The following is a 16339-nucleotide window of genomic DNA, read 5'->3' on the forward strand; positions in this document are numbered from 1 at the left end:
ATTCTACTGCATGAATCATTAACACACATTCTTGAGAACCAAGTGTGAGGAAGCGAGCAGAAACTTGACGCAACTTGTATTCATTTCAACTATAACAATTAGTTTTATGCTACAAAATTTCTGTAATTACAATTTGTTTAAAAAATAATAATAAAATGAGAAGTACTGTAACAAATATAGTCACCAAATGATGCGGCTGCAACAAAGGGGCAAAATCTCACCTTAAGCAACCCACTTCACCTAAGAAAAGCTGAAACCTGCTCTGTCATTGTTCCTATACTGTGAATTTCTGTAGTACCTAGTTTCAATCTCAAAAACATCTTAATGTTTAATTGCTCTCTTAATATCCAACTCAGCCAAGAATTTAGCAAATCCAATGCATCATCTATTTTAGACTGAGGCCTTCCCTGCTATCAACAAGCCTCGGACATAATTCGGGCAGAAGAGCGTTCTACCGACCTCACTCTTTATCTTTCAGAAAATTCAAGTTCAATACCTTTTTCTCTTGCAGCTTCTACTATGGATATAGCATCTCCTCTGTTCTTGTATAAGTTATAATAGCAATTCCACAGCTTAATGGATAATGGATAAACGGATAAAGTTTTCTTGTAAAATCTCTCAGTAATCGACTCGACACCCTCAATTCCATCCAAAACACCAGCAGCATCAACCCAAGCATACTCTGGTGCTATTGGGATAGCACGAAAGATTGCATTGACCAAGGTTGAGCTTGCCCAATATAACATACTGCCAGATGCGAGTTTACTAAAATGCTCACCTCTGCTCAACAACTTACAAGCAGAAAATGCTAATTGATAGTTAGACGGCACAATCTCCAATATGGCTTCTATGAAATCAACCAGTTCCTTTGGCTGGGTAAATGTTAGGGGCAAAAGAGATGGCCCATACCAAACTTCAAGAACTATGTTAACTAGAGAGAAATCAGACGAAACTGGACTCAATATGTTACTAATTAGCTGCCGAACTCTTGGCTTTTCAATTTCATTCATGAATCGTCTGGATAAAGGCTCAGAAACAAGAGCCCGAGCATCGTCTGCATAACCCTTCAATACATTCAGTTGCTCACTAACAAAAGCATCCTCCTTCGCCTGTAATTCATAGTTAAGCAAAAAAGTGGCATGTTCTCTCAAGCAATGGTTGAAAATTGGTGGAGCTGCAGCCTTAAATGCTTTATCAATGGCGTCGCGGGCCCCACTATGATCATTAAGCAACAATTTAGCAAGAGAGAAATTAAGATATCCAAATGTCACATCCATCTGGTTAGCATTGGATGTCAAAAAATCTGGATTGGATGCTGAAGCCAATCTTATTAACCCATCTGAGCTATTTGTACATAGATTATCCAGCTTTTCTGGTTGATGATACTGAACTGAAAAGGAGTTGAACCAACGGCCAAGAAGTTCTTTTACAAATCCAACATCTCCCTTTTGGAGGGCACATTCAATATATTGATTCCAAATGCAATGAATTCCAGGCGTTTCCTTAGGCCACTTCCCAAGGGCTTCCTCAAACCCCTTAAAACTATCAAATTCATTCATCCAAATCCTTGCTGATATAAGAAGAAATTCTAAGCTGTACGGGTACAATTTCAGATATTCTTCCAACAAATTACCACAGGATTCTAAGCCATCAAGTGCCGCCACACATCTAATATGGCAGAGACCAAAATGTCGTGCCGATCTAATATCAGCCTCACTTGCAAGTGATTCAGCATCACCGGACAATTTAACAGAATCCACTGCCATTTCTACCAGTTTAATGGCCCTCATCTTCTCCTCATCCAGCAAGTGAGCATGAGGCCACTCAATTGCAAGGAGTCCTTTGTCACACTCAAATTTTTGTACAACAGCCTCTGGCAACTTCCTGTAAATAACCAAGTACACACAACAAACCCAGAACATATACTTGTCAGATATTGTTAAGCATGCAAGGATATCAGATAGTAACAGAGAATGAGATTGCTGATCCGAATTAGAAGCCACAGGAAAGAGTTCACAGATCTTCTGAATTGCCTTCTCAACATTTCCAGACATACATAAGCAATTCATCATCTGCAAAAACACATCTAAGATGCATGCGCTGGCATACATTTCATCCCTTTCACAAGCAGATATGTGGCGGCAGAGTGCTGTGAGGGCAGCATTATATGCAGCTAAACGGTCATCAAGATGCATACGACTGTTGATATACATGAGCCAAAGTCCATAGGACCTGTCATTGTGTTTGACCTGAAGAACAAGAGGGAAAGGGTTTCCATACAAAAATTTGCATTTCAATTGCATTAAGAAAGGAAAAAGAATATATTTAGAAATGGGCAAGATAACTGCATAGAGCATTGTATTGCTAAAACAATAATGAACACAGGCATGCAAAGTTGAAGCAAACCACACACAAACAACAAACGCCCTCCTCCAGCACCTACATCTTATCTACCTTTTTAATGAAAACTGAAGGGTATGCAAACCTACATATAATCTATATAATGAAACCGGGAATATTGCTGCCATTTCCCAAAAAAACAAATCATCATCCACCTAGATTTTCCAATCACGAAGTTGCTTGTGCATCAAAACTTGGAAGGCTACAACTACACGACTATTGGACTGGCATAGAACAAGCCCTAAAAATCTACCTGGACAATTCATCATTTCTGCTTAAATTATTTCTGTAGGAAAACACAGACATATTACTCTTTTGTAGCTTATTGATAATAAAAATTCAAAAGAGAGCTCCAACCATCTCTGAACATAGACTACTATGTAAAATCATGAAGTTAATCCCTTATCCTTTACATACCGCATAGGAGAGCATGTCCTCCTCAATGGATTTGTAGTTGCCATAGTAAATAAGCAAGTAAGTTATCCACAGAATTTCTGATTTTGGATCAGCCTCAATAGCTCGTGAAAGTATAGAAAGAGCCTGCAAAAGTGAAGAAAATTGGGACAACCATAGCAGACCAAACATGATGTAGGAGATTAAACTAAAATGCGAGCCAAAAAAAAAAAGCTTACCTTTTTCATACCCTCTAGTTTATTAACCTCCTGACTAAGAATAAGGAGGGCCTTCTCAAGGGATAGCATGTCACCAGGTAGCATTTGGTTCAGATGATTCTAAATGTACATTTAGCAAAAAGGAAATGTAAATGAGATGGTGAATTAGACAATGTAAGTCAATTACGCATTGGAAACATGAAGTGAAAAAATCATTTATCCAGGAGGAGCTCTTTAAGGGACACAACAGAGCGAGCAAAATCTATCTTGAGGTAAAGTGTAAATGTGTCAAAGCAATAGATTTAACTTCACTGAATCTCTGAACTTTCTCGTTGTCACATCAGAAAGATTGTCATTAGGAGCATGAGTTAAGATCTACATGCAATGAAGTACATGAGTTAAGATCTACATTCCTTGGATGTAGCAACGATCTCTAATTTCACACCAGAAATTGTCTTTTTTTAAAAAAAGACCAAGTAAACTTAAGCATATTAGACTAATATGTAAAGAAGGTGGTGGTAAAAAGTACTACTTTAAAAAAAAGAGGGAGAAATAAATAAGATACAAGAAGGTTCACATAGTTGATCAAGAATTTTAATAACTCCATCCCAAACAACATAGAAAAGCAAATACTAGACAAGCTAGAAATTAATGACATAAGTTTCTTTAGCAACAGAAAAGCAAGGGAAAAAAATTCTCATCCAAGGAATGTAAGTAAGTTGAAGGTTGACACTAGGGGTTGGCTGCTAAAAACTAAACATATGATAAAATATCTTCTACGAATGGAACAAGAGATGAAAATCAAACAGCAAATAATAGGCCAATAATGTTAAGCAAATAGCAATAAACAAACCACTATGCTGTTTCTACTCTGAAAGAATGATGATTGCTTGTCCCAACTGCCATTAACCTCAATACGACCATCACTGCCGTGCAAAAACGTCTCATCAGCCAGCAAATCTTTTTGAATTAAATTTGATAAAGCTAAGCAGATACTGAAGGATTTTTGCCAGCATTGTCCATATCTCCGTGCAACAACAGACTCGTATGAATGTGGATCAGCTTTCAAAACATCTAAGCCAACCAGATAAGTTGGGGGAGTCAAAGCACTGTGACACTTGGGAAGTTCTGTTGCACGATTACATTTCCTTTTCTGTAATGCCAATCCAACCAGACATCCTGCACAAGCAATAGTATTGAGTACAAGGACAGCAACCAAGTATTTTAACAAAGTTAAAAAAATTAACCAAAAATTAATATTTCATACCAGCAATATCAGAATCATCATGCTCATGCTGGCCCACATTCTCATTGGAGAAGTCCCTCACGTGCTGCCAAGGACATTGATCGTTATTGCATTTCCCACGGAGCTCGTACATGCATAGTGGCCAAAATGGATCAACTGCAAGATCACAAGTAAAAGAGCCAACTCCATTTTCAAATGTATTCCCAAAACTCTGCTTCAGTGGTTTTGCTAAAAGAAGGCTTTGCTTCAACTCCCCAGAATTGATGCAACCACCAGCAACATTGTAAACATCACAGGTGTCACCTTGTTGATTTTTCCTACTTTGTAAAACCAATGAATTGAATTGAGACTCAACTTTCATATGACCAAGTGCACTCCTTAAAATCGAAGTAGGTGAAAATAAGACAGCTGCTGACTTATGACCTCTGACAGAATATTCATTCTCTTTCTTTTTGTGACCCTGGATTTGAACAGTAGCCCCAAAAACCTCTCTCTCAGGCAGATCATTACCTAAATTAATGAACGAAAGCACTAGAAGTTTCAAAAAAAAGGAATAAAAGAATATATAATACAATAACTTATAGTATATAACAAACCAAGGACCAAACCACACATCATGAGACACTGCACTATATTCAAAGGATTCAAAGAACTAAATAAATGATCCGTAACTATTAACTACGCGATTGACCAAAAATGTCCAGTTGCATACAAATGTATATGAATCTTAGTGCAATATGTTAAGAATAAAGGACTACATATGAAATAGCACAATCAAGTCACCACCATCCTATGCACCAAACGACCAAGCACATAGAAATGAAGTTTGTCATAAATGAATCTTCAGATTCCAACAGTGAGCGTGAATCATGCATAACCTTTTAATCCAGTGACTTACATTAAAATGACAGACAAACAAGATTCAACTGCATAGAAAGCACTTAATTTGACACACTCGTCATTAAGATTCACCAACTAAATAATAAGAACAGAAATAAACATAATCTTTACCCTCAACATATAACACAAGTTGCAGGACCAACACATAACATTATTGTTGGTTTGACTCTGCAGCATACAAGCATGAACATGTGCCAAAAAGATGTTGCAACGTAACAGGATGATAACAGTGACTAAACCTAGAATGACACAGGATCACGACAAATATCAATTTCATTCACTGAAACAATTTATAAGAGTTATCCTTAGAAAATTACCTCCAAGATTAAATTCTTGATTTCTTTCTGCTTCCGACAAGGGAATGCTGCCATTGCTTGTCTGGGTTCTTTCACTTCCATTATCATTTTCAGTCCCCAGCTCTTCTGCAGACCCAAGGTTGGATAAACCATTATTCTTTGGGAACACTCTCCTTCCTAGCCGCGCAAATAATTCAGACCTTAAAGTTGCCTCAAGAGTTAGAGAATCCTGAGAGCCATCAGCAGAGAAATTTTTGTTTGAATGATTACTAGTGTTTTTTTGCCTTCCTAAGGAATTTTGTTCTCTTTGCTCATTGGAAGTGGGCTGTGCAGTTACATGATCTAATGGAGATGTCTCCTCATCTTCATCTGCTGAAATATTAGGATCATTTGATGGAGAGCTTACTACATTTGCAGCATTTTCCCTGTTAAGATGCAGAGGCTCTGATGTACTTCCATCTGGTTCACTGCATGGTTCAGAACCCAAATTCTGTCCATTGACATGCCTATATGACATCTTCAAGGGGGCACCATTAGCGCATTGGATGTCTGAATCATACCCTGGTTGGTTAAGCCCATCATATTGGGGCCTCCGAAAATGGCTTGATGGTGGAATTAGTTCTAGATTTCTAGACATGTTGTCCATATGGTTCAAACCAATTCCAACATGTTCATGCTTCCTTGTTGACCATAACAAACTGGAATCATTCAAAACAAAAGATCGAAATTGAGCTGAGTATAGTTCCCTTTTATGATAAAGTTCAGTACATCTAGCATTAGCCTCAACCAAAGCCCTCTGGGCTTTTCGATACACTTTAAGAGCATTTCTTTCTTCAATTTCACACATGCGCCTATGCTCTTGTGCTTCTTCCAGCTCCTTGTCCAATGATTCCTCCATTTCAACCAACGAATGCATATCTACGTTGTTGTTTTCTGAGCCATTAGGAGCACCTAAATAATTCCAAAGACCTATATCGTTCAAAGATGCCTACACAACATGTACAACAAGGAAGAAAATTAGAATGTAAAAAGAGGCAGAGAGAGTGAAGAAGAAATAAGAAGACCTAAACTTAAGTGTACACCAGAAGCCTCAAATGTGATATCTAGGGACAGGAACACACCTGAGAAATATTGTTCAGTGATGATTCCACTGTCCTGTCATTGGATACACCTCCACGATACTCACAACCATTCATTAAATGCTGCTCATTACTTGATGTCTTTAAGACAGAACAAGGTGGCTGATGTACACCAATATTAACATGACGATTCAACTCAATACTGTTCTACAAAAGTTGCAATAAATATTAATCGAGAAAAAAATAGAGACCGTATGGATAGGGTGTGATATACAAAAGAATGTGTAATTATAATCGGATGTGTCCCCAAAGGATACCGAACATGTAGATATCAAAGGAAGAACAATGTAATATGTGAAATTTAGACAGTAACAAATAGGATAACATACAAAGCAATGAGTTTTAATCAAAGCATCATATACACGATTTATTTTAACTATCTAACTTACTATATTCTTTTGCAACACACTTGACTTCATGTTTGTCATAGTTGCTGTTTGGTTCAACAAGACACAGGGATCAACCTGCACAGTGCTCCTGTCAGTCTGAGGACAATTATGATTGATGTTAGCCCCTGCAAAGCATAAAGATATTTGTTACAAACTTGAGATTAAGGTACAGGAATGGATTTAGGCATGACAAACAAAGGATTCACCATCTTTCAACCCACCAGGTAGATTCCCTGATGAAATATCCGCCTGCTTATCATCTTGTTTTTGCCATTTAACAACACTTGACTCTGCCCTTATTGAGGGACTTCCTTTTTGGCCATGATCAACCATATTCTTGTCCTGCAAAGCACTGTTCTCTAATGCCTGCTCTTTCAATGGCATAACAGATTTCACCGCAATTATTTCTTGTCTCTTGTCTGACGCTAATTGGGTAGAATAAGACCCACTGACTTTCAAGCGCTTCCTATCTGAATCCACTTGTCTAACATCAGCAGAGATTGCATCAGATTTCCTGACTGAGTCAGCAACTAGGTTCACAATAGTGTAGTCCCTGCCTGAAACTGAAGCAGATTCTTTATTCTGATGAGCAGCTTTAAGCTTCAGTTCTCTTTCTCGAAGTGCAATCTGCTGCCTCAAGTCCTGAAGTTTGGTGTTGTTCAAACCCACGCCTTGATCAAAACTATGTTCTGGGCTTGTAAATTTTTTCTGCATAGTAAAATTTTTAACTCGAGATCCCTGATCAATTGATGAGGGTGCAGAACTTCTGGAATGTGCTCCACCATTAATATTTGTTGTTGGTGAGATAAATGTGCGACTAAGAGAGAATTTTTTGGGCATTACTTTGTTTACATTTCTGGCAATCTGTTGTAATTTACTTGATTGTTCAGATGCGAGAGAAGGGAGCCTTCGATTCCCATCCACCCCAGCCGTGTTCCGTTTAATTTCTAAAGCCTTTTCTGCTGTGTGATCTTCTGATTCACTTCCTGTGTCATCATCTGAGAAACTTATCACAAGGTTAGTATTGGCACCCTGAGGCCCACGCCATCCAGGATTAGCCAATTTAAATGGCACCCGATTCTTCTCGAAGCCCTTGTCATTATTTGGTTGTACGGATGTATGAGACTGAACATCAACAGAATTGGCAGGATTTGCGCCAGAACTAGCCTTCCCTATACAGCAGGTAAAACCCACCAAATATATATATCCAATTAGCAATACATCACAGCTCTTTATTCAAATACATAAATATGGATTTTGATTAGCACTACAAGTCTGCAAAATGAAGTCATAAACAACTCCATTTGTGAGGGAAAAAAACAGAAAAGATAAGGATATAGGGTGGTCCGAAATGCATCAAATCATTATGAGGTAAAAACTAAGCACATAGCCAAGAAATGAAAACTGGGAAGTAAAATTTAAAATTGGAAGACTCACAATGGAGTTTGTACTTGACAAAAATAGATTATCACATGCATCCAAGGAATGAGCTGGATTAATTAGACATTCGCAAATAGAATAATTCAAAAATAACTAAAGCAATAATACCCTTCTATATATTACATCTATAATATTATTTTTCCACCGCGTATATCTTTCTTATTTCACTTGAAGTTCACAATCTGAAGTAACTAATTGCTGGGACATTAACATCTAAAAATGTATCTGCACAACTGTATAATTGGTAATCATCCCTCTTCTAAGGAGACAGGTAAAACTTCAAATCCCCCTCCCCAAATTATCTCTGTGTGTGTGAATGCGAGAGTTAGAGAGAGCTGCGGGACTAAACTTGCACATAACTGAGCAAACAGATATGAATTTATGTTTACCCTTGCCAGCTCAATTGACCATGCAACTTGCTCGATATACAACAAGGCTACAATCTCAAACAAGACAAAGCAAGGTTTTACAGTGCCCAGTGGCATCACTTCAGCTCAGAGCTCAAAGCAGGAGTTGTAAAAGCAGAATACATTATGAAATATCACAAGCTATGATGTTAAAAATATATAATCCAGACAGAAAGAATCAAGAATTCTTTTACACTCAGTATGAAGAATGAGGAATCTGAAATTCTCATCAGAAGGCAAGATAAACTTACTAGCCTGAATGCCTTCAGTGAATTTGCTCAATGTAGGAACAGGAGCAGACCCTGCAGGTGCAAGTGGGTTAACTGATCCAGCAGACTGTGTAGCCAAGCAAACAGGATTTTCCTGAGAGACAAACACTTTTTTAGCATGTTTTAATTAAGATTGTTTAGTCATATCCAACGTAGAAAATTATATGCCCTGGTATAGAAGCGTATTAAATTAGTAGGACAAGCTAAAATAAAGTGGAGGAGGTGGTATTAAAAGGATTTACAAGCTTTGTATAGAAAAGCAGATTTGGTACTTAATAGAGCTAAATGGCAAATGAATTCATAAACCCGATCCTAACTAGTCTGCAGTTATGGTTTTAAATAAGGTGTAACAGCCATTATGTAAAGGTGTTTGACACTCTAGTTACCATTACGCCCATTATGTAAAGGACAAGAAAATTTTGTTCCTATAACGACCGTTGTTTACCGCTAGGTAACGTCAATGGTCCATTACCTTTTTCTTTAAGCCATATGGGGGCAACAACTTGTTTTTGCTTGCTTAGATTGGGAGGTTTTATACAGTTGTATCTCACTTTTCTCATCAAAAGCTAACTATGTATTTACAAATGTCTCACCTCTTTTCTCTTAAGTTAAGATCATCAACTATCTTTATAATTCTATACATTTGTCTTATAAAATTTGAGTTGTTTATCTTTCTTTTTGTCATTTTTTCACTTATTAGTTAAAGAAAATAATGTTGGATGCCAAGTTCTTTTTGTCAAATTTAGGGTATGAAGAATTATTCTTTACTATCTATGCTACCGACATTGTTATTTTAGTTATAAATTAATTATTACTAAAAATGTCTAACGATGATGGATTGAACGCTTTATTTGATGTATTAATGCTTATTATTTGATTGGGTATCTTAGTTAAACTCATAATTTTAACCATCTTTTCATTCATGAGTTTTGCAAAACCAATATATCACAGCCGTTATAGACCTGTTACCATTACCGTGAACGCAAAAGCAATTTAAATTCATAACCGATGCTTTTTTGTTGTTTTTTATATGATTAAGAGGGGCAAAGTAAATACAGACCCACAAAATTTTATTTTATAAACAAACTAAAACAATTAGTGAATAACTGCACATTACAATTACTGAACCTACAGTAATAGCTTGACAGTGAAACACAAATGCGCCAAATTAGAGAATACATGCAACTCAATAACCATAGTAAAACATACAATTAGGTAGCATATTGATGCATCCACACAATGCAGTAACCATGCACTCACATAAGAGCAGTAGAAAGTGAATATCAAATCCAATAAGAAAGAAATAACATCTCTGCAGCTAATGTTGGATAGTAAACATAGAGTGCGACACCAATCAAAATGCAGATACGAATTGACAAATCTAAAATATAAACTGGAGAAAACAAAAAATATATATATCTTTTTTATATTTAAGAATAAAACTCAACTAAAAAACTAAAACAAGGAGATGGGTCAACGAAGGAAATTCCCATTCTCAAAAACAAATGCAATCTAAATTTGTCTCTCTCACTTCTACTTTATTTCTCAGCATTAATACGTTAAATTCATAAGAAAAAGTGAAACTAAAATTTGCATAATAAACTGAAAACTGAGGGCCCATGGCTAACTAGAGGTCAAATTCACTTTCTGGAAACAGAGCAGAGTATGGCAATTAGCCTCAACTCCTTTTCCTTTCTCCCTTCTTTCCACTTTTTACTCAGGAACCAAACAGACACCAGACCAAATTAAACATTTATAAAAAAAATGAACATCAAATTCTACAGAAAAAAAAATCAAATAAAAAAAATGAAACAGAACACTGATACAGAAGCTAAAAGAGTGTGAGAACTTAAGATAGGGTTTAAAGAAGGAATACGTCGCTGTCTGTGGAGGAAGAGAGCTCGTCTTCTTCTCTGGTTTTGGTGTGTCGCTCAGGTGGATTAGGGTTTTCAGGATTAGAGGACATAGATTTGGTACTCTTGACCTCATCGGTGGGTTTCTCCATTTTTCATTCGCTCTCTCTCTCTCTCTCTCTCTCTAAAAATAGAAGACGAAGCGTTCGTTCCTTGTTTGCTTTCCGTTTCTCTCTCTAAGAGAAATCGACGGTCAGTAGTAGCCCGTGAGATTTCGAAAGGAAGAGAAGAAACGCTGAGCAAATCAAAGCAAAGAATCAAAAGGAATCGTGAGAGATCAACCTCAGCCGCCGTTGCATAAAATTACTTAAATATCCTTATTATGTCATCGTATTTCTATTACCCGCTCTGTCCTATCTTCAATTCTTTCCTTCGTCAACGACTTGTCTTTAGCGTCAGTTGCAGGGCAAGTCTTCCCTTTACAGTGTATGTGAACTCCACAAAATTATAATTATTTTTTTGAAAAATACAAAAAAAGCCATTTAACCATTTTTCACTCAAAATCTGTGATTCATCCTAATATTAATGGTTTATTTTAAAATTTATAATTTAATTTTATATTAAAGTATTATTTTTTATATAAATATAAAATTTATAAATTCTCTTTATTTATTTATAATATAATATTATAAAATATTATTTTAATAAAATTAAATTATATATTTTAAAATAAAAAATCGATAATCTCACATAATATTTTTTGTATTGCCTTCCTATTATAGCAAATAAAATTATTAATTATTTCTTTATAATTATAAACCGAGTGGGTGTGGAAAAATTTTTACTTGCCTCTAATAATAATGTTTGGATAGAAAAATGAAAATAATAAAAGAAAAATAAAAGAAGGCAGCGATTAAAATGGAAAATAAACTTTTTATTAGTGTGTTTGGATATGTGGAATATAATATAAGAAATTAGTTATTTTTCAAATTGGGTATTGACATTAAAATTTTAAATATTTTTGTATTTTGTATTTTAATTTTTTTTTCTTTAGCATAATAATTTAAATTTTAAAATTATTTTATAATTTTATTCAAATTTAAATTTAGGATGGGTGAACGTATTTTGTTGGATAACGTGACATACTTTATATTTTTTTAATACTTTTTTATGAGATTTACAAAGGACTTAGGCTGTTGAATGTGCATAAGGTAACAACAAAGTGGACAATGTCACTGCATTGTATTTGACTTCGCCATCCTTTATCATCAAGTGAAAGACATGAAACCTCGCTGGATAACCCATTCTGAGCATACACAGCAATCATAGAATTCCAAGAAACTGAATCCCTCTCACCTATCTCCTCAGACACATTCCTAGACATACCCACTTCATCACATTTCGCATATGCATCCAATAAAGTATTTTCAACTCTCAAATCTTTATCTAATCCCCTCTTTACCGCATATCCATGAACTCCCTCAATGACTCATTTCCCAGAAATGAGAAAAAGTAAATAAAACATAAGCCATAGCAACTGAATTCATAATAACATAGCACGCTTCGTGAATATTATCATTTTAGACATATCCTAAAGCAATAACGCTTTGTGGATATTGTCATTTTGAACATACCCTGTAATCATCGATATTCATATAACAGTACTTCTTTGAGAAATTTTATCGAACAGAACTCTAACATCACTTAATCAATAATATTTTAAGTATATATCAACTAAAGCAGATGAAACAAAGAGGTTAGATTTAAAACTAAAAACAAGAGTTTGTTGATGAGCTTGTTTGCAGGAGTTAAAAAAAAAGGAAGAGATGAAGGTTAATCTTACATGTCTTATGGATCCCACTAGAAATTATTTTAAAAAGTATAAAATATATCATGTTATCTAAGGACACATATTCACTTATCTCGAATTTAAATTTAGATAAAATTGCAAAACGTTTTTAAAATTTGAATTATTATGTAAAAAAAAAATTGTATTAAAACACAAAACATTAAAAGATTTTGATTTTTAATGCCAATATCCCTTTTAAATATTAAAATTACAATTTAATCTAAGATCTTAAAAAACAAAGATATATTTATAATTTAAAAACTTTTCTTCTCATTTTCCCTCCAATTTAAAGAGAAAAATAAGAGTCAATTATAAAATTTATTTTTCTTCTAATATTTTATTTCTTCTTACTTTCCTTTCATTCAAAATGAAAAATAGAATTATTTTTCTCTCAATTTTTCTTTTCTTTTAACTTTTTTTCCTATCCAAATAGGTTCATATTTTATATACTAAATATTTATTTTATGAAATTATTTATACCAATAATTAATTAAATATGAGATATATATTTTATAATAATATTTATAAAACTCGTTTACATATTCTCATTTGGAAAGTAGAAAATTTAGTATTATATATAAGTACTAAAATTTTTAAATAAAATTATCAATAAAATATTTTTACATATATTATTAATTAAAATATAAATTTAACTGGCTTCATGTATTTTATGGAAAATGATAATTGGATTTGGTAAATATTCAAGTGGTATATAATAATTTTTAGTCTGGAGCGGGTTTAACACTCCTTTAAAAGCTATGTTTTAAATCTATTTGTTTTAATTTTTTCCTAATTGTTTTTTTAAATCGAAGTGACAAAAAATTATTCTTTGGTCCCTTAAGTTTATCGTTAATAATATTTTAGTTATTATATTTTATAAATTCAGCTATTTATACCCTTAACAAATGTTTCCTTTAAAATTATGTATTCTTCCTTGAATATAATCCGTACAAACTCCTGTACTTGTGTTAGGGTTCTAAAATTTTAGAGGGATTAAAATATAATTTTTTTAACATGAGATTTTTCAAAAATAAGATGAATAGAAATTAGTATAAAATAGTAGTATCAAAAGTGTTATATCAATTTTTTGTAATGTATTTTCAATCGGATTGTGAGATGAGTTTTTCACTTTTCTTTTCAAGCATAGATGAATTTAAGAAAAAACTCTTGATGATTTTCATTTAATTTACCCTATATATAATATATATAGCAAATATAAATAATGTGAATGTATAATTCAATCTATTTATGAACTATTTAAAATTCGCCAGAATAATCTCGACTGAACTGAACTAACTTCTAAACAAATAAAGTTCAAATTAAAATTTAATCATTTAGTAAATGACGTGAGTTTGAACTCTATATTATTCACTTTGTTAAAACTCCTGAGTTCTGTTTGTTTTCAAATTCGGAATTCGGAATTTTTAAACTAGACACTTTAAAAGAGTAAAATAAATTTTTTTCATAAAAATAAATTTTAAGTATTTTAAAATATATTTAAAAAAATTATTTCTCAAAATATCAAGGTTTGATTGTCGAACACAAGTTAGTAGACCCAATTATAAAAGACCTTCAATTCAATTGTGAGAGGGTTTTTCTCCCTTCTTGTTGAGCGGACGTGAGTTTAAGAAAAAACTTTTGATAATTTTCGTTTTAATTTACCCTATATATGATATATATAGCAAATATAAATAATGTGAGTATAAATGATTCAATATATTTATAAATTATTTAAGATTCGCTACGATAATCGACTGAACTCGACTTCTAAATAAATGAAATTCAAACTAAATTTTTAAATTTATTTAGTAAATGACGTGAGTTTGCTTTGTTAAAACTGATAGCTTTGTTAATAAGCGAACTATCTCCTAAAGTCTGAATGAATTTTCATCAATTAAATATGAGTTTTTTAAAATTTAATTATATATAATTTAATTGTACTTTTAAAACTTATAAATATTTTGATCATTAAAATTTAAGAATTTATTTTCTATAAGTTGGTAAGCTAACTAGTTTATATTCCTGTTTAAATAAAATTATTTAATTTAAAATTTATTAATTTTAAACTAAATTTTATTATAATTATAGATAAATTACTCATAAATTATTTAAAATTATACTCAATAAAAACTCATTTCATATTAACTCATTTGCCAATCGAATTAAACTTCAACTTATTAACATTTAACTTTAAAAAGTAAAATTCAAATTTAAAATTTTTTAACAAATTAAACATAAACGTTGAATTCAATTCAATTTGTTTATACCCTTGTTAGACATGTTAAGAAAACTAATCATTGAAAAAGTAAAACCATTATCCAATAATTTTAATTAAAATTTAGATAATGCAGAATATTATGTTTTAACAATTGAGGTAGGCCAACTTAAAACAATCTTCAATATTAAAAAGGTTAATCTAACAATAAAGGCTAAAAGCTTATATGTTTTTACATTTTAATTCAAATAGTTTAATAGTAAAAAATAAAGGATTAATATTTTTAAAGTGCAATTTGTAGCTAAACTTTAAAATCAATATGTGAAATTTTTTTCTACATCGAACATGTCACGTAATAATAATTAGAAATTCTAAATGAAAATATTATATATAAAAAAACAAATTTTAAATATTAAATTTTACACGTTATGATGATCCGAGATCCAGAAAATAGAGTTTTACAAGAGGTTTATTGTAACAGCCCGGACACCGATACCCCTCTGTAACGGCTCCAAACTGCTCGGCGCTAGGATCCAGATCGGCTTAAGGCCGCCTAGACCCGTAGCAAGCCTGTTACTGAACTCAGGGTACCTGCTCAATCCCATACATGATCCAACAACTGGAAAACTTTTCTGAAAGACTACCAGACTTAACTTAAAAACCACTCAGATATACTAATCTGAAATAGCCCTTAGGGCTATCTGTAATACACCAGTGACACGTTACCAAGTAACCTCCATGCACTATGCGCTGTGTCATAGAACCCACTCTGTAAAGGTCAGCATATCATAAGTTACCTTGGCTACCATAGAGTCACAGGAATCAAACCTGGTCTTCTCTATTGGCCTCTCTATGGATCACAGGAATCAAACCTGGTCTTTCCTCCGCACTGGTCTTGGGTCAAACGAAGTAATCCCTGTCTTCCCTCACAGTTATAATTCACTTGGTTTTCGAAACACGACATTTAGTAAGCCTGGTTTGACTCATTTCTCATCAAGAACCTAAAAACAGGATACATGCATATACAAGGGATAAAACATACTATAGGCAAAGCACAACTCTAGACATTATCTCATTATATTCTATCTCTTTACCACAAGCTCTTTCCATGCACAACCTGTATACACAGTATGTCCATACATCATGTCCACACCTATACTATACAAACATACATAACATATCATATTATCCTTAATCTTTACATCATCTTGCCTAAACATATACATCAAGCTTCTTTATACATATACATGCCACATACTACTCTATCAAAACCTAGCTATGCTATTACAGCCAAACACGGCAATCCATGCTTAACCTCTGCTCTC

General features: G+C 33.5%; 2 protein-coding genes across 2 annotated transcripts; both read right to left on the reverse strand.

Moving 5' to 3' along the window:
- Positions 1-45: 45 nt before the first annotated feature.
- LOC110619396 lies at positions 46-11301 on the reverse strand. Its single transcript, XM_021762817.2, has 11 exons — positions 10974-11301; positions 9080-9191; positions 7203-8153; positions 6982-7106; positions 6575-6739; positions 5475-6441; positions 4279-4767; positions 3865-4190; positions 3033-3131; positions 2818-2940; positions 46-2249 (listed from the first exon to the last, which is right to left on the reverse strand). The coding sequence occupies exons 1-11, from the start codon at positions 11100-11102 to the stop codon at positions 468-470; spliced, it is 5268 nt and encodes a 1755-aa protein (XP_021618509.1). The 5' UTR covers positions 11103-11301; the 3' UTR covers positions 46-467.
- Positions 11302-12127: 826 nt separating this feature from the next.
- LOC122724007 (pentatricopeptide repeat-containing protein At2g34400-like) lies at positions 12128-12605 on the reverse strand. The gene is made up of 2 exons (XM_043958166.1): positions 12585-12605; positions 12128-12430 (listed from the first exon to the last, which is right to left on the reverse strand). The coding sequence occupies exons 1-2, from the start codon at positions 12603-12605 to the stop codon at positions 12128-12130; spliced, it is 324 nt and encodes a 107-aa protein (XP_043814101.1).
- Positions 12606-16339: the final 3734 nt, after the last annotated feature.

Source organism: Manihot esculenta, chromosome 7 (assembly GCF_001659605.2).
Source record: "Manihot esculenta cultivar AM560-2 chromosome 7, M.esculenta_v8, whole genome shotgun sequence".
NCBI lineage: Eukaryota > Viridiplantae > Streptophyta > Magnoliopsida > Malpighiales > Euphorbiaceae > Manihot > Manihot esculenta.

Bases quoted from the DNA above. Each gene is read 5' to 3' on its own strand.
- LOC110619396 (XM_021762817.2), bottom strand. From the start codon at position 11,102: ATGGAGAAACCCACCGATGAGGTCAAGAGTACCAAATCTATGTCCTCT. The intron at 4,768-5,474 runs GTAATTTTCTAA...TCATTAATTTAG, and splicing joins TCAAGAATTTAATCTTGGAG to GTAATGATCTGCCTGAGAGA. The intron at 4,191-4,278 runs GTATGAAATATT...TTGCTTGTGCAG, and splicing joins TGATGATTCTGATATTGCTG to GATGTCTGGTTGGATTGGCA.
- LOC122724007 (XM_043958166.1), bottom strand. From the start codon at position 12,605: ATGAATATCGATGATTACAGG. The intron at 12,431-12,584 runs GTATGTTCAAAA...TGAGTCATTGAG, and splicing joins TGAATATCGATGATTACAGG to GGAGTTCATGGATATGCGGT.